General features: G+C 47.4%; 9 protein-coding genes across 9 annotated transcripts in view; 5 read left to right on the top strand and 4 right to left on the bottom strand.

The window, feature by feature from the left end:
- Positions 1 to 4,515: 4,515 nt before the first annotated feature.
- On the top strand, positions 4,516 to 6,164 carry H1-4 (H1.4 linker histone, cluster member; the record flags this gene model as incomplete). The annotated part of the gene is made up of 1 exon (XM_081080391.1): positions 4,516 to 6,164. The coding sequence occupies one exon, from the start codon at positions 4,516 to 4,518 to the stop codon at positions 5,170 to 5,172; it is 657 nt and encodes a 218-aa protein (XP_080936517.1). The 3' UTR covers positions 5,173 to 6,164.
- On the top strand, positions 4,692 to 6,487 carry LOC308510710 (histone H2B type 1-M; the record flags this gene model as incomplete). The annotated part of the gene is made up of 1 exon (XM_081080433.1): positions 4,692 to 6,487. The coding sequence occupies exon 1, from the start codon at positions 6,107 to 6,109 to the stop codon at positions 6,485 to 6,487; it is 381 nt and encodes a 126-aa protein (XP_080936559.1). The 5' UTR covers positions 4,692 to 6,106.
- A 1,247-nt stretch (positions 6,488 to 7,734) lies between these two features.
- Positions 7,735 to 9,592, bottom strand: LOC308510719 (histone H4). The gene has a single exon (XM_081080444.1). The coding sequence runs from the start codon at positions 8,208 to 8,210 to the stop codon at positions 7,899 to 7,901; it is 312 nt and encodes a 103-aa protein (XP_080936570.1). The 5' UTR covers positions 8,211 to 9,592; the 3' UTR covers positions 7,735 to 7,898.
- A 4,216-nt stretch (positions 9,593 to 13,808) lies between these two features.
- Positions 13,809 to 23,020, top strand: part of LOC308510680 (histone H1.3-like) — a gene marked incomplete at both ends in the record, with an annotated part of 269,863 nt that continues 260,651 nt past the window's right edge. The window contains one exon of the mRNA XM_081080390.1: positions 13,809 to 14,408. Within this exon, the coding sequence (XP_080936516.1) occupies positions 13,809 to 14,408 (600 nt within the window). The remainder of the gene's footprint in view (positions 14,409 to 23,020) is intronic.
- LOC308510694 (histone H3.1) lies at positions 15,591 to 16,001 on the bottom strand (the record flags this gene model as incomplete). The annotated part of the gene is made up of 1 exon (XM_081080404.1): positions 15,591 to 16,001. The coding sequence occupies one exon, from the start codon at positions 15,999 to 16,001 to the stop codon at positions 15,591 to 15,593; it is 411 nt and encodes a 136-aa protein (XP_080936530.1).
- LOC308510702 (histone H2A type 1) lies at positions 17,148 to 17,540 on the bottom strand (the record flags this gene model as incomplete). The annotated part of the gene is made up of 1 exon (XM_081080423.1): positions 17,148 to 17,540. The coding sequence occupies one exon, from the start codon at positions 17,538 to 17,540 to the stop codon at positions 17,148 to 17,150; it is 393 nt and encodes a 130-aa protein (XP_080936549.1).
- LOC308510712 (histone H2B type 1-C/E/F/G/I) lies at positions 17,864 to 18,244 on the top strand (the record flags this gene model as incomplete). The annotated part of the gene is made up of 1 exon (XM_081080435.1): positions 17,864 to 18,244. The coding sequence occupies one exon, from the start codon at positions 17,864 to 17,866 to the stop codon at positions 18,242 to 18,244; it is 381 nt and encodes a 126-aa protein (XP_080936561.1).
- LOC308510709 (histone H2B type 1-C/E/F/G/I) lies at positions 19,945 to 22,603 on the bottom strand. The gene has a single exon (XM_081080432.1). The coding sequence runs from the start codon at positions 22,226 to 22,228 to the stop codon at positions 21,848 to 21,850; it is 381 nt and encodes a 126-aa protein (XP_080936558.1). The 5' UTR covers positions 22,229 to 22,603; the 3' UTR covers positions 19,945 to 21,847.
- On the top strand, positions 22,171 to 22,957 carry LOC308510699 (histone H2A type 1; the record flags this gene model as incomplete). The annotated part of the gene is made up of 1 exon (XM_081080420.1): positions 22,171 to 22,957. The coding sequence occupies exon 1, from the start codon at positions 22,565 to 22,567 to the stop codon at positions 22,955 to 22,957; it is 393 nt and encodes a 130-aa protein (XP_080936546.1). The 5' UTR covers positions 22,171 to 22,564.

The raw sequence follows: 23,020 nt of genomic DNA, 5'->3' as shown, positions 1-23,020 counted from the left end.
TTGTTCCCATTCCTCCCCTCTTCCCACTCCTTTCTAACTCACCCGTCAGATGTAACCAGTCTTGTTTGGTTTTGGTTAACCTTCTTGTATATCTTTTGCACAAATGAGCAGAAAAGTGCGTTTTCTTATATCCTCTTCTTTCCCTCACAGGGGGTATTATATTATGGATACTCTTTAACACTTGGGTTTTTCATGTAGCCATATGTCCTGGAATTCACTCCTCCTTAGTTCAGAGACCTTTCTCACTCATCTTGGTAGCTACGTATCACTCCACGTGGGGGGGTGTCTTCGTTTATTCAACCTCTCTCTTAGATATAGAAAATAAAGTTCTTTCCAACATTTTACAGTTCCAAACAATGCTGCCATGAATAACCCGGAGTTTGCGACCTACAGTTGTGATTGTTGAATTAAATCAAAAGAATAACAATTTCTATGATCATATCTACCCCCTTTTAAGGAAAGTTTTATGGAAATGCTCTACATCAAAAGCCAAGATAAAATGCCTATTTAAAAAGTCCAGAAAGGAAAGTCTGTCGCAACAGAGAGTTCTACAGGTGGTCTTCACAGCGCCACGGTGAGGAAGCTGGGGAGGGGCTCATTTGTTTAGCAAAAAACACCTGTTCCCCAAACTCTTGTCTTCCGTAAAGCAGCCATGGCAACTGAAATATAACAGTACAGAATCCAGTGCTTAGAACCCAGAACGGTGGAGGAAAAGCAGCCAAGTAAAAGCGTCCCTCTCTCTTTTTCTTTTTTTGTAAATCACATTGTTCCTTCCTCTTAGCACAGCTCCTGTCATGTCCAAAGGGACATGTACACAGAGTTCTTCTCCTCACTTCCCATCACTGAGGGTTCTTTAGAGGTTTTTAAAAAAAATTACCTTTTCAGATGTTTAGAGATTAATACACTTGAGAATATTCCAAGACTACAATCGCAGGAGGGCGCCTCCTCCCACTCGGGCCATCTGAGCCTTGCGCAGTGAAAACTGCATTTTTCGTGGGACATCCAGCATTCATCCAGCCAGTTGTGTAAGTAACTGAAACTACATGCACTGGGCTCTGGTATTTTATATTTTATTCTAGCTGATTGACCAAGGAACATTCTGGCCTTGTAGCACTTACTTGATTTCACAACCTTTTATGATTAACCGGACCTGCTGTCTGAAAACCAGTTTACTAGAGCACATGCTTTGAGATCAGACAGATGTGAGCCGGCATCCTGGAGGCACCTCTTACAGGAGACTTCTCAAGAGAGTTCCTTAGCCTGCGTCGGCCGTGTCGTCCTGCCTAATGTGGGGATGTTACGCAGAGCATTGACTTAGTTAATGCAGGAAGCACACACAACAGTAGCCAGTCCGTGGAAGGGTAATTATTATTAAGAAGGATAAGACGGGCTAAGAAGTGGAGATGCCACACAAGGGAGCTCCAGTAGTCCCCACGCAACCCACGTTCGTCTGCCCCCGGTGGCCGCTACTCTCTTCTCCCTTGCCAGCCCACTCTAGTGCCCAGTCAGGTGTGAACCCAAGGACAGCAGGATTGGATTGCCGCTGCCCCCACCCTCCACATCCAACATGGACTTTTCGGGAAAGACTCACAGAAGGGCGAGGCCAGAAATCCCCAGGGACACTCCCATGACAGGAAACACTCCACACAGCGAGCTACTGGGTCCCAGGCTTGGCTGTGCATCAGAGGAACTTGAGGAACTTGATAAATATTTGAGATTCCAGGACCCACTGGAGTGACTGGTTCAGAATCACGTGGTGCAAGACTTTGGAATCCGTATATAAAATTGTTAAAGGAAACAAACAAACAAACGAACAAAAAACCCACAGGCCCAAAATGATATCACTCATTTTGTTTGTATTAAAGGCCTATGATACCAAGCCTAGATTTTGTACCTGATCTAACTACAGTTTCAACCTATCCCAGCAACTTAATCAACCAGTGTGGAGCTTTGTGGTGAACCACTTTGTGGTGAAGCACCTGTCACAGGGCCTTCTCCGTCCCCAACCCCCTAACCCCCCCCCCCAAAGAAAGAAGAGGCAATCTGCATGTTAAAAACCCTCCCGTTTTCTTCCCCCAAAGGAAAGATGACCCTACCCAAGAATATTCCTTTCTTTCCTTTCACAAAGAGCTCCCCTTCTCCCGGTGAAATCCTTCCATTCTGTTCAGCTCTTTGCAGAGTTCTCCTAGCTTCTAGATGAGATGCTGCCTGATTCCGGCATCACTTCACAAATCCAATTAAATCTTCAGATTTTCAGTTGAATTTTGTTCCCTAACAAACATATGCACTCACCCTAGAGAGTGCTGACAGCCAGACAGAGCTGACAGAGCAATGAGAAAGTGGAACCTTTGGGTGTCATCCCTATTTCGCCATAGAAGAGTGTCAAATAAATGCTTGATTTAATACTGGCAGGTCCTCAATGTCTTCTTTAATTCCATCAAATACTTTGATTCAAAGAAAAACCTAGGTGAGTTGAAAGAGCCCAGAATTTTGGAAAGTTTAAGTGGTCCCAATTCATTAGTAGTAAGAAATACAGAGAATAAAGTGAGCCACTTGAGAGAAAATGACAATTTGTTATGCAAATAGATGCAATTTACAGGAGTGATTTTGTTTGTCATTGAAAATGAGATAGCCCATTGTGTTGGGATAAAATGTCCATAAATCAGTTTCCCTAATTTGATGGTTTGATGGTTCCCTATTTGATAGTTATCAGTTGGTCTGTTTTGGAACCTTATCCCCTCCCTTTTTATTTTAATATATACCACAGGGCATATTTATTTTTCTCCAGCATGCACTAATTACATTGAAAATGTTTATACATTAAGGCCTGAGAAATCGATCATTTATATCACTTTTAGGCCAGGTTCAACATTAATTTAAACAAGACTATTTTGAAACGTCTCATTAATGTTGCGCCGAAGATTTATATTCTCATTTTTATTTTAGTAATAGGGTCTGTGTGTGTGTGAAGATTTGGGGCAATGGAACCAAAACCAAATGTGGTGTCCAAGGTTGTGTTACCACCAGCCCACAGAACAGTATCATGTCCCTTTTAGCAGTGACCAGCAATTGTATTTTGTCTGTCAAGTACATAGCTTGCAGTTTTTAAAGTCGGTTCTATCCAGACCATTTTCCAGGAATAGTCCCTTTAGTTGGGTTTTCATTGCCAACATGTATTCTTTGAGATTGGACAACTACCTAAATAAGCCCACTCTTTCAGAGCCCTTGGAAAGGATGTCTTCAGAAGGCAGTGGCTTAACTTGTATTGTCCCTCAGAGCGAAGCTTCTGAGATGGAAATCCGAACTTGTCATTCAACCCTACATGTAATTCGTTTTCTTCGTTATGCGTAGCGCCACCCTCCTCATGAATCAAACATATTCGGTGTGTGGACTAGTCATTCATCAGCTATTCAGTAATAACAGGGTCTGAGTTTCTGTAACGATTGGAATACCTATGTCACGATCTACGCTTCTCGTTCATTTCCCTTTATTATCAACGCCTGAATTTCAGTTCTAACTAGTACATTACAATTTGATGCTGAAGCATGGGCAGAAAGAACTCAGCAAGACGGCCCACAGAGCCGTCGGAGTGCACCTCCGCTTCCACTGACTTTATGGACGTCATCTGCGGGGTGATTTGAAAATGAATCATTTTCCATTTCTGTGTACCCTATGTTCTGGTCTCCCTTTTCTTCCCAAACATCCTGAGTTCAGGGTACCTAAGTCCTGGAGCAGTTGTCCAGGGGAAGAGAAGCAACCGCCCCGCCCCCAACCCTTGAGAGCAGAAAGGAAGAGTTATCCTAAGGATTTATTTAAAATCCCAGGTGCCGCAGACAGAAATAAAACCATGCTGCAGGGAGTGATGTCCCAGGGCTCCAAAACTTAACCCCAAATGGGCAATAATTTCTTTGACATCAAAGTAAACCACTTTGATGAACTCAAATGCCCTCGGCTCAATAGACAGGACTCTCCGAGGAGCCTGTGTTACTTCCCTCACTTAAGTGCAGATTTGTAATAAAAATCTTAATGCCAGTGGCATGGTTTTTGGACACATAAGAAGCTAACCACTTAGAGAATTATACTTTAGAGGTCAGAAAACTCCACAGTTAAAGATCGGTTTATAATTTACGAAGAAAATAGAAAGTTTTGTTTCTCTGAGTTGAAATCTGACGAGCACGGCGAGAAATATTGCTGGTTTTTGACAGAAGGATTCGTGCTTTCCGAATAATTTCAGACCTGCGTGAAGCCTGAGGCTTCGGGGATCAATTTCTGAGAAAAACCGGGCAATTCGGTGTTGGGAATTTTGATATTTTTGGCATTTTTTGAGGTGTAACAAACACAACTCGGGATCCGAGAGGACTCTCTGCGGCTGCCAGCGAGGCGGGCTGGACAGCGCACCAATCACGGCGCAGCTCCGCCCTATATAAGCGCGCGGGCGCAGCGGCGCGGCCCGAGTCCCGGCCAGTGCCTGTGCTTCCGACTCGAGTTCTCTCCGCACGCCTGTCCGTCTGCAGCATGTCCGAGACCGCACCCGCAGCGCCTGCCGCCCCCGCCGCCGCCGAGAAGGCGCCGGTGAAGAAGAAGGCCCGCAAGTCCGCCGGGGCCGCCAAGCGCAAGGCGTCGGGCCCTCCGGTGTCCGAGCTCATCACCAAGGCCGTGGCCGCGTCCAAGGAGCGCAGCGGCGTGTCGCTGGCCGCGCTCAAAAAGGCGCTGGCGGCCGCCGGCTACGACGTGGACAAGAACAACAGCCGCATCAAGCTGGGTCTCAAGACCCTGGTGAGCAAGGGCACCCTGGTGCAGACCAAGGGCACCGGCGCCTCGGGCTCCTTCAAGCTCAACAAGAAGGCGGCCTCCGGGGAGGCCAAGCCCAAACCCAAGAGGGCGGGCTCCGCCAAGCCCAAGAAGGCTGCTGGGGCGGCCAAGAAGCCCAAGAAGGCCGCGGGCTCGGCGACCCCCAAGAAGAGCGCCAAGAAGACCCCGAAGAAGGCGAAGAAGCCGGCGGCGGCTGCGGGAGCCAAAAAGGCGAAAAGCCCTAAAGCGAAAGCAGCCAAACCCAAGAAGGCGCCCAAGAGCCCCGCGAAGGCCAAAGCAGTAAAGCCTAAGGCGGCCAAACCGAAGGCCGCTAAGCCCAAGGCTGCGAAGCCAAAGAAGGCGGCCGCCAAGAAGAAATAGGAAGTTCCTTTGGCCAACTGTTAAAAAGCTCAACACAACCCAAAGGCTCTTTTCAGAGCCACCCACAAATCTCTGCAAAAGAGCTGTTGCACTCGAGGGGGGAGTGACTGGCGGTAAGGACGGACGGGTTAGGGCAAGGCAGCTGCGCCTCTACCGGTACCCTGGAGTATGTATCCTTGGGTGTTAAGAGCTATATGGGGAGGAGTTAACGGGGATTCATCTTTTCTGTCTGTGCTCCCGTACTCCGACAGCGGAGCGCCAACACAACTTCCTATGTAGGGCCCCGACAGCCTAGCATGTGTTGAGTGACAAACTTGGGTGCTACTTAATGTCCAACAGCTTTGTTACACTATCTGATTAGGTGTTTGCGTATTATACGTTTTAGGGGTAACAAATGAAACTTCACTGGACCGCGCCATGCAGCGGTTTGCTGGGCTGGTATTTCCGACTATTAGGCTGCAGCGGGCGCGAGATTACTGTGCTGCCAACCATAGTCTTGCTTGCTCGCCAACCCTAGCATTTAAGACATAATGACCACTACATGTAACACCCTGGTGTGGAACTCAAACTGCGTGTTGTCCGAGCGAGCACGGTGTACTTCCACCCACAAGTCTACACTTGAGGGAACAGTTACAAAAAGTTTCCTATACTCAAGAACACACTGCACTGGCTTGAGTGGCCCTTTTATAGTAGCTGTAGGTATTCTAGCATAGGCCTTCTGATTGGCTCAAGCAAAGCAACGAAATAACCAATGAAAAGGCCGGCCTTCCAATCATTTACGTTCTCATTTGTGACGACACACTAATAATGATCCAATCAGGAACGAAATCTTACTAGCCTCATTTGAATGCAGCATCTATAAATAAAAGTGGCCTCATTGAGAGTAGTTGTTTTGTCAGTTACTAGCTGTAAGGTTGTGACGTGTAACGCTATAATGCCAGAGCCCACCAAGTCCGCTCCCGCCCCTAAGAAGGGCTCCAAGAAGGCGGTGACCAAGGCGCAGAAGAAGGACGGCAAGAAGCGCAAGCGCAGCCGCAAGGAGAGCTACTCGGTGTACGTGTACAAGGTGCTGAAGCAGGTGCACCCGGACACGGGCATCTCGTCCAAGGCCATGGGCATCATGAACTCGTTCGTCAACGACATCTTCGAGCGCATCGCGGGCGAGGCGTCGCGCCTGGCGCATTACAACAAGCGCTCGACCATCACGTCCCGGGAGATCCAGACGGCCGTGCGCCTGCTGCTGCCCGGGGAGCTGGCCAAGCACGCCGTGTCCGAGGGCACCAAGGCCGTCACCAAGTACACCAGCTCCAAGTGAGTGCCTGGGCAGCACCCTTGAATCAAAAGGCTCTTTTCAGAGCCACCCATGTTTTCACAACAGAGCTTTGTACTGGCCTATTCCGTCCAGGGAGCGGTTTTTAATGAGCTGTGTTCACACTAAACAGGACTTGACAGCTTCGTGGGTCACGGCCCAGGTTCCCAACAGAACAGAACGTAGGCTACAAGTCAGGGCTGACTCCCTCAAGCTCTCGGGGCTCCTGTTCCATCTTAAAGATTCAATGGGCTGTGGGCTAGTGGCAGCGCCTCCTCATGCTCCTACAACGGCCGAGAATGTCCCGGTCTCCGTTTTACCTAAACCACCAATCCGGTGCCTCAAACAGGCCACAGCAACATTTGAAATTCGCGCTCTAGAAGCGGAACTTACATCTGGAGGACGCGGCAGGCCTCCGCCCACGGTCTGGTCTAGGGGCCCTTTGGAGTCCTGGTCTACCGCTCTATGGAAGTTTTAGAATCTGTTGCGCTGGGCAGCTTGCTGCTCTCCAGTTTGGGAACGGTCATGAACTTTGGTATTTCTCCTGTGTTTTTTTCATAGTTCTCTCTCCAGACCCTAACTCGTTTCACAAACTGAATTCTCCGTGTTAAAGCCCCTCAGTGACCCGCGAATGATAGTATACAGCTTCAGGCCACCTCTGCTCCAGTTCCTGGCGATTCTGTTCTTTACTTTTTCGTCCTCCCTCTGGCCTTTTCTCTGCTTGCTCAAATAAGATCAACACCCTGAAAGCTGGCTGTCCCGGGCTGGGCTGCCCGGACGTGTTTGCACCTGGATGCCCCTGGGCCAATCTTAGGTTTCGCTTCTGTTTTAAGTTTCTAATTCTCAGCCCGCCCGCCATTTTCCCCGAAATGTCGCACCCCCCTGTACCCCGCGCGCTATGCCGACCTGAGAAGCACCCTCTGATTGGTCGGTCCCCATATTGGGAGATCCGGCGTTTCCTTGCTGTGCTTAAACGTATATATACAAGCTGTTACCTTCAACAAAGAGAGACTAGATCAGACTCCTGGCTTGTCTGCATTTCTCGCGTACCCCTGTTCCCCCGAAACCCTATTTCGCCCCCAGGCCTCCCGTTGTCGATCCTGCAAGTCGGGACAGCTGGCGTTAACACCGTCGTGGAAATTACACCCAGCAGCCAAACAAACAGCATTAGTCAAAAAGGGAGTCTGCATCACAACACTAAGCCCAGGATCCCACCATAGCCGTAAAAAACAGTAAAAGACCCAATTTGTGGTACCAAATTTCATTTTAGTAACGTTCGAGAAAAAATTCATGCACATCAGGAAACAACCCATCGTAAGAAAAAATATACACTGACAGACTCTTTCAAGTGAAAGAATAGGTGGCCCTGAAAAGGGCCTTTGGTTTTGCTGCAGAAAGCGAGCTTACGGGGTCGTTCTCAGCCCCCGAAGCCGTAGAGGGTGCGGCCCTGGCGCTTGAGCGCGTAGACCACGTCCATGGCCGTGACCGTCTTGCGCTTGGCGTGCTCCGTGTAGGTGACGGCGTCCCGGATCACGTTCTCCAGGAACACCTTCAGCACCCCGCGGGTCTCCTCGTAGATGAGCCCGGAGATGCGCTTGACGCCGCCGCGCCGGGCCAGGCGCCGGATGGCGGGCTTGGTGATGCCCTGGATGTTGTCGCGCAGGACCTTGCGGTGGCGCTTGGCGCCGCCCTTCCCGAGCCCCTTGCCGCCTTTGCCGCGTCCGGACATCTCTAACACTCGCCTGCTGAGCTCCTAACGAAATGGTGAAAGTATTGCTGCTCAACAATTTTATAGGAACATGGCGGACCTGATTGGAAACCACAACTGCAGAGGCGGGAACCTACCCAGTTCCCGCCTTTCTCTCCTTTGTTCAGTGCTCAGAGCTGCGCAGACCTAGTGTTGAGTCTGATGAGACCCTGGACCCAGGGGGTGACACTTGGTCAGTGCTCCTCCATATGGATATGTGTGTATGTGCGTATAATACTTGTAGCGTTAAGTGGGCAAAAATTCATACTTTCCACAAAGAAGCCTGACACTGGTCCTTCAGATTTCCCAAAATATGAAGTAATTAGTCAATACACTTCCCTTACAAGACACTTATAAAAGATAATCTGCAAATTGTTTAAAGTAACATCTGTAAAACAGAAGCCACTCCACATTAATTATTATGACACTGTAGTGTTATGGAGGCCCTGAACTCCTCCCTCAATGTGTGCCCCTCTAAGACAACCTGACAGCATCCCAATTTGCTAAAACCTCCTGTGAGGTCATTTTAAAAAAAATAATTTTCCTCCAAATTAGCGACAGATGAACAGGAGAAAATTAAAAATATGTGCATACGGGGAATTCACATAAGCAGGAAAATCCCAAAGACAGGAAAAATACGGTATATCTATCATTTTGGACATAGGAGAAAGTGGGGAAGGGGTCTGCAATTTCGAAGAGGAAATAGGCAATTCAGAGGTAGAGAAAGTGGCAAACACTTGCTAGGCAACTTAGAAACAATAGGACAGAAGGAAATCTAGTGGACAGATTTTTTCATGGACCATTCCTGTCTACCATACTTAATTCACATGTGCTAAAAATGTGCTAAAATGATCATGCTAAGGTTCCCTCCCTGCAGCAGGTCTTTCTGTCTGAATTTCTTTAATAAGGAAAGGGAAATTCTTCCTGAGATTGTTGGGCTTTAATTAACTTCAACTCAAAATTGACTGTAGGCCAGGGTGTCACATTTCAGGGAGACTTGTTCCTGACCCCATTTACCTTGAGGACTCCTCAAAATAATATTTAACTCATCATTCATTTCCTTGAGGAGGTCCAGCTGACTTTGGGTAGATTTTCTTTTCCTTCATTGTCTGTGAGGAGGTTGACCGAGTTCATCACAGCTGAGTTTACAGTTTATGGAAAGAAGTTCCACAGTGGATTTCTTAACCTGGGATATGCAGACGGCATTCAGAGCCTCTGTATATATAGAACAGAAATTCCATCTTTATTCTTACTGTCCCCCACCTGAACATAAGCATTTCCTCTGTTTATGAATGCAGGCAACAGATAGTTTAATTGGCAGAAATTGTGCTGTATTCATATCAGGATGCATTTGCAGCTGTCAAGATCTCAAAAATATCGTTTAAACATAGTACGCCATCTAAACTGTGGTAATTCCTGGTCTCATGGGAAATCTTGTTATTTATTTAATGTATTGATAAAGAAGTATTATGTTAGTACTTCACCAATTTGGGTTTTTCATAAACTTACTAACGGTATTTTAATGTAAATGTTTTCCTTTGTAATCCTATGTATATTTTCTGAAACATTTACAAGCATTATTCTGCGAAGGGACCCATAAGCTTTATCAGTTTCATGAAAAGAGTCCATGACACAAAACTGGTTAAGAATCCCTCGTCTGTAAAATCCTTAATGCACTGAAAGTCTCTGGGTATCAAGAGAATGCTCAGAAAGTGGCACGAGGAAAACTGACAATGTCTCAATAAAAATCAGCTTCGTCACAATACTCTGACAGAGGTGTGAAAGGAAAGTGACGATGATTTTCTGCACTTCGACACACTGAAAAGGTCACTGCCTCTCCTTGTCTTAGAGAGTTTTCTTGGAGAATGAGTGCGTCTGAGTTTTCACTCTTCCCTTAGAAATGAAGTTTTTCTAGAGATGAAGCCCAGTCTTCAGTTTTAACGATGTAGAGATATCTCCTAGATTGTGGGCCAAATAATCTGTAGATAAGTAAAAAATGTACCTCTAAAATTAGTATTGTACTTTCTCACTAGACATATTGAAGATTGTCTCAAGAGATAAGGTTGTTGTTTCTTCTACGTTGTGCTTGAAGATGTGTGAGATTGTTTTTCCCTAACTGTAGTCGCTTTTATTCTAACTTACATGTATGTAATTCTGTTTATGCTTACTCAATAATAAATTGTGTTCTTTCTCTTCTATATTGATATAGAAATGTCATTTTTTTTGACACAACTGTTTTATTTCTCCAACATGTGAAGGGGTCAAACAGCCCCCTAGTTTTTAATATTCCTTTATCACATCTAAGAGGAATGTGCTTGCTGCAACATGAATTCTCTGCCTGCTAATGTGAGGATTCAAACTCTCTAAGGAGAGGCATACTTGAGGCACTCAGACCTCAATGGCAGACAGTGGAGCAGGCACCTTATTTCCCAATCGCTCTGCACCTTCAATGAATGATAAGGCCCCAAGCAGTCAGGCTGGGCTCCCATTCAGTTTCAAATGAACAAGTGTCCAGCATGACTGTATGGACAGCCCTATGCGAAGGGTGGCAGCACTGAGAACAAGCACTCAGGCAGCAGCTGCACAGCAGAATAAAGCCCTGGAACGGGACTGAGGACACACTTGTGTTCCGGGTCCACACATACTCCCTGTGCGAACGTGCACGTTTCTTTATATAAACGAGTCATCTAGGAGACCATTGGTTGTTTACAGGCTACTAGGAAGATTTGAAAGTGGACACGTATGCAGATAATATGTAGCAGATTATAATAGCCCATAGAGAAATCAGCGTAACAGTTCAGAAGAGGAGGAGATCTCACGCACATTAAGACACTGGAAATGACATATATAATAAACACTTCAAAGTATGTCATTTGATCAATTTGATGTATACATTGACTTTAAAATAGGGTGAGTAGCAGGAAAAGGAAAAGGGAAGAAAAACCTGGAAAAATGTACTGTGAAATGTTAGATGGTTTGCCAAGACCATGTAACTCATAAGCTGCAAGACGAAACTCAAATGCATATCACTGTGTTTTGCAAATCCCACGCTTGTTCTACTAAACCACCTGCCAGAATGGTGACTTAACACCATAGAAAACACTTTGAATGCTAAAGGGCTTATTCTTCAATTAGAAAACTAAAGGACTACAAGCTATAGAAATCTGAAGCTCACCTGAGGAATATGTCATTGAGAACAATAAACAGGATGAATTACAGACAGACTGAGAGGTAGTAGGGGCCCATAAAAAGGCTGTGAGAATAGCCGGTCCAAACAAGAAACAAGAGCCAGAATTACAACCGTAATGGGGGAAATAAAAGAGGAGAGATGAATTTAGGAAGAATTCACTGAACTTGGTGACTCCCTGGATTTGGTGATAATGAAAATGGGAGAATTGAATTTTTGTGTGTGCCAGGTAATAAAAGAATGGTGTTGTTGATAGAACCTCTGAGATATCAACAGGTAGGTTATCTTTTAATTGGAATCTACTTAGATGAGGTTGGTCACGTTGAGAGTCTGATGTAGGTAGACGGACTAGCAGATGTCCAGCAAGTACCGAAAAATGTAAGTTTGTCATTTAGGGAAGAGGACAGACCTGAAGGGAGAGACTTCAGAAAGATTTACACAGAGACAGCTTACTCACCCACGAAGGAGAATGGGGATATACTTGGGAGATGTCCAAAATCTAGATTGCTAAGAGGCAGTTCTTTGTTTGCTGGTGCTGTGGAATACCAACTGTAATGAGTCAAACCATTTTAGGAAGATTAGGAATACATGAGCTCCATAACCAGAGAATGCACACTCCAACTAAAAATGATTTCTGCTTAGCTGATTCCTTATTCCTCAGCCATCTGAACTGTGGTTTTAATTTCTATTAGTCTTTCCTATTTTTTTCTTGGCTAAGTTGGATGTCATGCATGAAGTAATCAGTCATTTGTCGATTTTGATGGGATCAAGGAGTATGAAATCCCCACATCTTGTGCTTTATTCTGTATGGGACCAACGTTCCTTTTATAGTCCTAGTGAAACACAAACTTGTGCATGCTCCAAAATTAACGTAATATGTTAAAGTGAACATAGTTTGAGGAGTGAAGAAGGAAATCAAGTTACTATGTAACCGAACTCAAGGGGTTCACTGCTTGAGGATTTCTATTCAAGAACTAGACCGGGTTGTGTTAGGTAGTTTTACTTGCAGTAAAGGACACAGGAGATTCATATCCACAGCTCAGTCTCCGGGAAGCGGGAGGCTTAGCCGGTCCTCATACACACTATTTGGCTAATTATATGTTGGTTTCTTCTTGGCAGTCCGCTAAACTTATCCATTGGGGCTCCAGTCAGGCTCCTCCCTTTACTAGTTGCATCTGCACAACATTATGCCATATTTTAACATTTAGCAAGAAGAGCATTTAGTGAGAATTGCACAGATCTTGAGACCCTTGTCCCAGCTAACTCTAGCATCAATCATTTACTGAACATAAAGCACAAGCTGTTTCCTATAAACCTATATGGTTCTGTAAATAAGAAAGGTAGTTTTAAATATAAAATATGCTTTTTTTTTCAATTTCCCTCTTTCTTAAAGGAATTCTGTATGTCAGTGTGAGTGTGTGTTGTGCCAGTGTTTATTCCTTACTGATGCTACTTAAATATTTTGCCCAAGTTCGCCTCCCCCAAACATGACAGACCGCTATCCCCAAAAGCTTGTGAATATTTAAATACTTGCCCCTCCCCTAAAGAAGCAATGTAAGTAGAAGACTTCTTTTTTATTTTTTACCCATAAAAGGGTCCCATTGTCTTTCATGCCTTTTCCTGGATGTTCCCAGCCATCGGCGATTGAGCACAGGCCAAGCTTCCCTGTCAAGAGAACTATTGACTGTTGCATTTCCCCTTTTCCTGAAGAAATGTTGAATGATTGAAATCCAAAAAGAGTTAAACTTCCACATCACCACAACAAGCTCTCATCAAGCGTTTTCAGACAAAATCATGACTTTTCTCTCAGACATTGCTATTATTCCAAGCATCCCTTACTACCCTTCTTGTAGAGAAATCCTGAAAGAGCCTGTGTTATTTCTCCTCACATGAAAGAGATTTTCTGGGTAAATCTCAATGAAAATACATCAGTCGCTGAGCTGTGGGAGAAGCCAGGAATGTCCCCAGCATTACTAGAGAGCAAACCCCTGAGGACATAAAGGGAAGTATTTAAATTTTAAACGAAAATCAGCAAGTTGTCTCTCCCACCTCTGAATCTCTCAGTGTCCCTGGCTTTTGACACAAGCTGGAACCAAAGTGATAATAAATGGAGGAAAAAGTTGTGCAGCTCTCAAAGCTTGAACTCTCCCGGAATATTGTACAGTATAATTGGTGTCATTCCTCCCAGGGAAATTTTAATTTTGTGGCTTTCCTGAATTGTAACAAACACAATTCAGGACAGAACTGACACTGGGAAGCTGTCAAGCCGGAAGAGTGAGCTGGGAACCAATCAGCGTGCAGCACCGCTGTGTGTTTATATAGACACGCTCCCCAGCCATGCCACTTAACTCCCAGACTTAATTTTTTTTCTCTGTCAGTTCAGACCCACGACCATGTCCGAAACCGCACCTGCTGTGCCTCCTGCGCCTCCCGCAGAAAAGGCGCCGGTGAAGAAGAAGGCCCGCAAGTCCGCCGGGGCCGCGAAGCGCAAGGCGTCCGGCCCCCCGGTGTCCGAGCTCATCACCAAGGCCGTGGGCGCCTCCAAGGAGCGCAGCGGCGTGTCGCTGGCCGCGCTCAAGAAGGCGCTGGCGGCCGCCGGCTACGACGTGGACAAGAACAACAGCCGCATCAAGCTGGGTCTCAAGACCCTGGTGAGCAAGGGCACCCTGGTGCAGACCAAGGGCACCGGCGCCTCGGGCTCCTTCAAGCTCAACAAGAAGGCGGCCTCCGGGGAGGCCAAGCCCAAACCCAAGAGGGCGGGCGCCGCCAAGCCCAAGAAGGCTGCTGGGGCGGCCAAGAAGCCCAAGAAGGCCGCGGGCTCGGCGACCCCCAAGAAGAGCGCCAAGAAGACCCCGAAGAAGGCGAAGAAGCCGGCGGCGGCTGCGGGGGCCAAGAAAGTGGCCAAGAGCCCGAAGAAGGTCAAGGCCGCCAAGCCCAAGAAGGCGGCTAAGAGCCCGGCCAAGGCCAAAGCCCCGAAGCCCAAGGCGGCTAAGCTTAAAGCTGGGAAACCAAAGAAGGCGGCCCCCAAAAAGAAGTGAGGATTGAGGCGGTCTAAGAACACAAAGGCTCTTTTCAGAGCCACCCAATGAATCTGATAAAGAGCTTTTAAGACCCTTTTTGATGGAGTGGGGGAACGGAGGAGGGAATCTTTATACTTTTAATTTTGACTAGAGGCCGCAGTGTAGCAATCCACAGAAAGGGTGGTTGGTGCTGGAAACGGCCTTTGGGGTTAAGGTGGGCACTCCGCGACCTACATGTGTGGATTGCCTCCCTTTTTATTGCCGGGTACGATTCACCCCCCCGACTGCGAGTTTTGTTTCATTTTGATCCCGGCCTTCCTTAAACTTGACACTTTGACAAAAATACAGAACCCCTTACCAGGAGCACTATTACCAGGAGTAGGCATCTAAGGACCGGTTACGTGGGAATCACACTGGTGCTATTATCACCTGCAAATTGGCTACAAGGTGGGAAAGACTGCACTGAGCTGTCCAGGTGTTCGTGAATCTCACTTTCGTTATAAACTGCTGGGTAAGCCAGGCTGTGTGGCTCCTGCCAGGTCGTTGGGTGTTTCCTGAAGTGCGAACCTATTTATTGACTTCGTTCATGAAGGGCCTCCAATGTTTACTGACCCCAGGATGGGGACTCCCTTAAGTGATGTCAGCCAAAGTACCAAACCCGATACTGCGTTGACCAAGGGAGGTTCAGGCACGGCCTTTGTTGAAGAAAGAGGGCTAGTCTCAGCTCCTGAGGGACTCCAGCAAACAAAGGATTGTTGTATTCGCTTTCTTGTGCAGTTCCAGTCCTGCCTTAGCGATACATTCTGCAGTGAGCTTAGGTTACTTACTGTGTAACAAGTTCGAAATTCCTGCTGTGAACTCCCAAGGTCAACACGCCAGGCCCAGGCACACGAGTGCCGAGCTCTGAAACAGTGACAACACACGGTGCCAAAGGGACACCGGAGACGTGCCTGTCACGGAAGGAAGGATTCGAGATTACACAGAAAAGGAACTGGAAAGCCAACGACAAGCAAACAAAAAGTCAACTGTCAACCAATATTAACTATTTCTGCAGTTACTGACAATTCACAAACAGCTCTTCCGATTGAAAGCGTAGGTGGCTCTGAAAAGAGCCTTTGGGTTGGTTTTAGGTTACCGCTCGGCAGTAGGAGTAATTTATGCCCGCTCACCACGGATGCGGCGCGCCAGCTGGATGTCCTTGGGCATGATGGTGACGCGCTTGGCGTGGATGGCGCACAGGTTGGTGTCCTCGAACAGCCCCACCAGGTACGCCTCGCACGCCTCCTGCAGCGCCATCACGGCCGAGCTCTGGAAGCGCAGGTCCGTCTTGAAGTCCTGCGCGATCTCGCGCACCAGCCGCTGGAAGGGCAGCTTGCGGATCAGCAGCTCCGTGGACTTCTGGTAGCGCCGGATCTCGCGCAGCGCCACCGTGCCCGGCCGGTAGCGGTGGGGCTTCTTGACGCCGCCGGTGGCCGGCGCGCTCTTGCGGGCCGCCTTGGTGGCCAGCTGCTTGCGCGGGGCCTTCCCGCCGGTGGACTTGCGCGCAGTCTGCTTTGTACGAGCCATATCAACCTCTGAAGACCTGCTAGCTAATGCTGAAAGCAGGAGCCTGCAACAGTTTATATAACCAGAGTCCTGCTATGATTGGGCCGGCCATCTGTCCATCACGGTTCGCGAGGACGGTATTGGAAATGGCGTCCCCATCTTAATCACATGAGCCGCTGACGTGTTCAGACCGAAAATTAACATCTTCCTGTCACCCATCCTTGCAACTTCTGATGTTTTCAGCCTTTTCTCGCCTCTACTGTATTCGTATTTTCTTTAGTTTTAACTTTTCGGTGAAGAATTTAATACATATTACGACGATATATCTTGTAAATTTCTATCACCTGAAATTGGCTTTTTGTTGATTTTTGAAAAGGCGCGCGCTAGCTGAAACTGGCGATTTTTTTCAGCTTCATTCAAATATGTTTTTATTTAAATTTAGCGAATCTTTAAATGTTTATGTACACTAAGTAAACCAAGACCATTAACTCTGAACTTCACATTTGATATTAGAACTTTATGAACACATACTTTCCACTCACTATAGCACCCTCACATAAAAGCACTCCATCCACACGTTTCAATTGCCACTGCGGTGTGTGCGAAATGGGGTTAAGAAAAAAATCCTGACATACGTGACAAAACATTCCTATGTGCAAGCCTTTCTCAAGTCCCTCTGAAGCCCGTGTTAAGCTCGGCCTAAATGACAGGACTCCAGGGCAGGTAGTATCGCATTCCTGTTTACAAGTGATGAGGACCCTGCAGAGGTAGCGATGCGCGAATTGCAGACCAAAACATGTGCTTTGCGAAGACATTGGAAGGCGGCTTTATTGCTAGTAGGTTACTAACTACATTCGCATGTGAATAGTCACCTTTGGCAAAGCACCTCTTTCCATTTGTTTTCAGTTAAACCCTGAGGGCTGGCTGCACTGATGGCCTTCATTACTTGTAAAACAAAAGTACCGCTGTATACGTTTGAATTACCTGATGCAAATAACAAATTTCACAAGACTAATTAGTTTCACGTTTCTGTAGTGTTTCACTACTGACATCTAACGACCAACAGCAGTAAAGTAACACGCAAGCCCTTTTAGTGATAAGGTGGGTGGCTCTGAAAAGAGCCTTTGGTTTGGACTGGCCAGACTGGAGGTGCCGCAAAGGGCACTTCTACTTGCCCTTAGCCTTGTGGTGGCTCTCGGTCTTCTTGGGCAGCAGCACGGCCTGGATGTTGGGCAGGACGCCGCCCTGCGCGATGGTGACCTTGCCCAGCAGCTTGTTGAGCTCCTCGTCGTTGCGGATGGCCAGCTGCAGGTGGCGCGGGATGATGCGCGTCTTCTTGTTGTCGCGGGCCGCGTTGCCCGCCAGCTCCAGGATCTCGGCCGTCAGGTACTCCAGCACGGCCGCCAGGTACACGGGCGCGCCGGCCCCGACCCGCTCGGCGTAGTTGCCCTTGCGGAGCAGCCGGTGCACGCGGCCCACGGGGAACTGCAGGCCGGCCCGCGACGAGCGCGTCTTGGCCTTGGCGCGCGCCTTGCCGCCTTGTTTCCCGCGTCCTGACATTCTCAGTGTAGGAAGTTAACTGAAAGTGATCTAAATTAATGGTTGGCCCTTATTTATAAACCTTTACTAGGCTCGAAAAGGAGCCTGGGTCATTGGCTGAAATTGCAGCTTCAGCTTTGCTAGGAATAATGCAAATTGGGGATCCCTGCGTTCTGATTGGGAAGAGCTCTTTTTTGACGTTACTCTGAATAACCACCAATCAGACACAGGGCATTAATTTATGTCCTTATTTGCATGCGACGTTCTATATAAAGGGAACTCGGCGAGTTCGATTCATAGATTTCTCTTGCTGGTTTTCAGCCTTTTTAGGAGTCGTCCCCACCATGCCCGAGCCGGCCAAGTCCGCGCCCGCCCCGAAGAAGGGCTCCAAGAAGGCGGTGACCAAGGCGCAGAAGAAGGACGGCAAGAAGCGCAAGCGCAGCCGCAAGGAGAGCTACTCGGTGTACGTGTACAAGGTGCTGAAGCAGGTGCACCCGGACACGGGCATCTCGTCCAAGGCCATGGGCATCATGAACTCGTTCGTCAACGACATCTTCGAGCGCATCGCGGGCGAGGCGTCGCGCCTGGCGCATTACAACAAGCGCTCGACCATCACGTCCCGGGAGATCCAGACGGCCGTGCGCCTGCTGCTGCCCGGGGAGCTGGCCAAGCACGCCGTGTCCGAGGGCACCAAGGCCGTCACCAAGTACACCAGCTCCAAGTGAGTGCCTGGGCAGCACTCTTGAATCCAAAGGCTCTTTTCAGAGCCACTCACGTCTTCACAACAGAGCATTGCACTGCCCTGTCCTTTCTTGGGGACTGCATTTAGTAAGCTATGATGGTCACACTAAGGATAAGCCCTGCCAGGTTCCCGGGCCTCAGCCCCAGGGCCCGAGATCGTCACACTCAGGTGCCCAGTACCGGGTTCCCAGCAATGCAGAACGTTGGCTGAAACCCCTGGCTGACTCTCCAACTCCTGGAGATCCTGGTCACCTTTTTGAAAATCACCGGTTGTGGGGCAGTGCGGGCGCTTCATGAAGCTCGTAAAACGGCTGCGATTGTCCAGTCTCTTAACCTAAAGCATGACCCCGGTGCTTCTCAGTCGCCACAACATTTGAAATTCGCGCTCCAGAAGCGGAACTTCCTCTTGGCGACGCGTCGGGTCTCCGCCCACGGTCTACGGTTTGCATCTGGCTTTCACTCCCCACCCCCCATTTACTAGCCCTTGGCGTGGGGCATTGGAGTCCTGGTAGAGCGTTTTATCGCAGGGTTCTCGACACCTAATTCATAGGATCTTTTCAGAGCCATTTACATTCTCATCGAGTTTTAATGATTTCTGTGCCTTCAAGCATAGTTGATACCCGAGTTTGCTGAAGCATTGTGCATTCAAGGACGAAATGTATCAGCAGGCCCCTGGGCTCTGAAGCTGGCCCTGTGTCCCTGCTCCAAGTCCCTGCTCTTCGGCCTTTGGTGTTTTCTCTGGTAAGTGAGCTGGGGTCCTGTACACCACACTATTTCCTGTCATGACTAAGGAAAGCTAGGGAGGTTAGGAGGGAACCCTACTTCTCTACGTTTCAACTATGGTCTTGTTCTTGGTTTCAATGTCCAGCTTTGACTTTTTTTCGTCTGGATTCTACACTTCTACAATCACTTTTATAACCACCCCAACCCAGTTCTGAGCCTTTTCTCCACCTGGCCCACCTTTAAATTTCTAAACTGTAATAACTAACTTCTTTTTTCTTTGTGCTCTGAACCCTGTGTGTGGCTCCTGCCACCTTCATCTCCCAACACCACCTCTGCTTTTGCTTTCCACTAACCCAGAACCAGCGGAACATTTATTCAATTATCTCTGTAAAAACAACCAGTACCTTTTGGTTTTCCTGGGTAGACACTGAGGCCACGGCACCCAGCCTCCCTTGATTTAAAGTGCTGTTTCTACTTTACCTGTTTAAGATATTTGCTTCTTGCACTCCTCAGCATCAGAAGTTTGAAAATCACCTAAGACACTTTCCTTGCTTTCAGGAAATGCAGTCTCAGAAGGGGTCATCACCCTCTGTTCCCACAGGTAGGTAGGTAAAGCTTTTATTCCAGGAAACAGAAGTGAGGGAAATTCGTGGAGCTTGCAAGCCTGTGGCCTATGAGGCTTCATGTCCTCGCCTGACCAAGCAGCCTTTTTTTGGCTGATTTGTGGACACGTGAAAGATGAAAAGGAATACACTGAGAAAAGACGCGTAGCCTAGTGCTGGGCAGAGTAGAAAATCTATGTAAAATAACTTCCTAAAGTGTTGAGGAGTCAATACATTTCTATGGAAATGTTTTGAATTCTATCTACACATCTTTGAAAGAGCATAGCATCAGAAGACATTGGCTGGAATTTGACTTCTGCCAGGTAAATGAGCTTTGGTTCTCACACCCTGTTCCTTATAAAATGAAAATATTACCAAAATCAACTTTATTGACACTTATGCAAACAAAGCAATACTTATAAATATTTAGAGGTATTTACTATTCATGGAGTTATTTGTAGACATTACGAGGTACATTTTATCATTACTCCTATACTTTATCTATAATGAAGGCTAGTACTATTATCAGAATTAATAACAATACTGCAGGAGGTGGAGGAAGTCCTTCTACACGAAAGCGGACTTTCTGCTCTTAAAATCAGACCATAGACACTAGCAAAAAGGAAATGTGACTTGCTGCTGTTAAAATGAGAGCAATTCCAAAATTACACAAACCTGAAATATTTAGGAAGAATTTACATGCATCTATAATTTTGATATTTACACATTTAAATTTAAATAGTTATAATCTTAAATACCATCATTGAATACATTATTCAATGATCCTTAAACTTCTGTAAGTGCATTTATTTCCTATTGATGGCCTGATGAATTATCATGAATTTAATAGCTTAAAAAAAGACACCTTTAAAACATGATGGTTGTGTAGATCGGGAATCAAACACATGTCACTGAACTAAAATCAAGATGTCACAGGCTGCATTCCTCTCTGGCGCCTCTAAAACAGAATCTGTTTCCTTGCTTTTTCCCCCCCGCTCCTAGAGGCTGTCCTCCTTTCTTAGCTCCTTCCCTGTTTTCAAAGCTGACAGTATTAGGCCAAATCCTTCCCATGCTGCCATCTCTGGTTCTGTATTCTCACTCTTCCGTTGAGGACCCCAGAAATTACATTGGGTTCCCTTGGCTAATCTAGGGTCATTTCTCTTAAAGTCAGGTGATTACCAACCTTAATTTCATCCTCAATTTAACAGTCCTTTGTAGGGTAACCTCAGATGCCCACAATTCCAGAGATTGAGAGGAAGACTTATTGTGGTGGCATTGTTCAGCCTCGCATAGTAGGTGACAGTATATTTAGAATTTGATAGAAAGCTACCTAGAGAACTTTCTGTTCTGGGAGGGGGGAGGAACATAAAGACAGGATTTAAAACAATCAGGAAATTCATGAACACCCCTGAAGCCCATACAGACCTTTCTTAGGTATTCACTTCTGGGACTACAGAAAGCAAAACTTGACTGTTTAATTATTCTTATATAGTACAGCTAGCTAGCTGGTATTTTCAGTTTATTTTTTTAACATTTTGCGTATTCGTCTTGTTCTTTGTGCTTTCTTTGAATGTTTCTATATTCTTTCTATGCACTCTGGTGTGTGTGGTGTGCTCATGTATGTGGTGTGTAGGGACTGGGGAGGTTATTATTTTTCATGAAACAAAATACGCAAGAATATGTAGACTACTATTACTTTTTCCCTACGTACACTAAAATCCTAAAATGATAGTGTGTCCTTTCATACACTTTACCCCACATGGTATTTCATTCATGGCAGTTTCACAGCTTTAACTAGGTTTGGAATCAAATAGACATTGTCATTGTATGTCTACATGTAGCAGGACTATCATATGGTGTTGCAACAACGACATGAAACTTTGTGACTTTTACAACCAGGTTAGAAATAAATTAACATAAGTTCCATCAAATACAAGGGTGTTTCTTTCCTGGACTGCCAGTATCATCAGGTGCAGAGGGAATTTCGCCACCTCTAACCAATTTACTTGCGTGCAGGACTTTGGCGAGCCTGTTATCCAAGCAACCATTAGCAGCGAGCAACTCCCCACCCACCACCATCCCAGAGCTAAATGCAGGTCTTGCTTTCAAACTACACTGCAACTTTTAAGGCAGGGGACACTATGTAGAACGATCACAAGTTAATCAAGGCAAATAGTCACTGTTTACCATGCACAACTCTAATGCTGAAAACGTGGGTGGCTCTGAAAAGAGCCTTTGTGTTAAGTGCTGCCGTATAAGCCCTCACTTGGAGCTGGTGTACTTGGTGACGGCCTTGGTGCCCTCGGACACGGCGTGCTTGGCCAGCTCCCCGGGCAGCAGCAGGCGCACGGCCGTCTGGATCTCCCGGGACGTGATGGTCGAGCGCTTGTTGTAATGCGCCAGGCGCGACGCCTCGCCCGCGATGCGCTCGAAGATGTCGTTGACGAACGAGTTCATGATGCCCATGGCCTTGGACGAGATGCCCGTGTCCGGGTGCACCTGCTTCAGCACCTTGTACACGTACACCGAGTAGCTCTCCTTGCGGCTGCGCTTGCGCTTCTTGCCGTCCTTCTTCTGCGCCTTGGTCACCGCCTTCTTGGAGCCCTTCTTCGGGGCGGGCGCGGACTTGGCTGGTTCCGGCATGGCAACAAGAAAAGAAATTACTGAAGCCAAACAACGGGTTCTAAAATGTCCGCCTAGGTCTGGAATGTCTTCCTTTATACTCGCTCTATGCAAATAAGGTGCTCAAGACCATTCAGCTCTGATTTGACAATGTGTTAGTGACGACAACATAGAAATTTTTTTTGCACCACCTCTCCTTTCTTATTGGTTGTCTGTGTAAAGGAATGGCATTAGAACCAATCCCGTATCTCGATTTACAAATCCATCCCGCACTATAACTACCGTCATGTTGCTCCCTGCAGTACACTTGTTTTACTGCTTTTCCCTGTACCTGTGTTTCCAGTCTTAATACTTAGGATGTCTGGACGCGGAAAACAAGGCGGCAAGGCGCGCGCCAAGGCCAAGACGCGCTCGTCGCGGGCCGGCCTGCAGTTCCCCGTGGGCCGCGTGCACCGGCTGCTCCGCAAGGGCAACTACGCCGAGCGGGTCGGGGCCGGCGCGCCCGTGTACCTGGCGGCCGTGCTGGAGTACCTGACGGCCGAGATCCTGGAGCTGGCGGGCAACGCGGCCCGCGACAACAAGAAGACGCGCATCATCCCGCGCCACCTGCAGCTGGCCATCCGCAACGACGAGGAGCTCAACAAGCTGCTGGGCAAGGTCACCATCGCGCAGGGCGGCGTCCTGCCCAACATCCAGGCCGTGCTGCTGCCCAAGAAGACCGAGAGCCACCACAAGGCTAAGGGCAAGTAGAAGTGCCCTTTGCGGCACCTCCAGTCTGGCCAGTCCAAACCAAAGGCTCTTTTCAGAGCCACC

Source organism: Rhinolophus hipposideros, assembly GCF_964194185.1.
Source record: "Rhinolophus hipposideros genome assembly, chromosome: 19".
Taxonomy (NCBI): Eukaryota; Metazoa; Chordata; class Mammalia; order Chiroptera; family Rhinolophidae; genus Rhinolophus; species Rhinolophus hipposideros.
Note: the sequence above shows the minus strand (reverse complement) of the source record. Positions and strands in the feature narration are given on the sequence as shown.

Bases quoted from the DNA above. Each gene is read 5' to 3' on its own strand.
- LOC308510719 (XM_081080444.1), bottom strand. From the start codon at position 8,210: ATGTCCGGACGCGGCAAAGGCGGCAAGGGGCTCGGGAAGGGCGGCGCC.
- LOC308510709 (XM_081080432.1), bottom strand. From the start codon at position 22,228: ATGCCGGAACCAGCCAAGTCCGCGCCCGCCCCGAAGAAGGGCTCCAAG.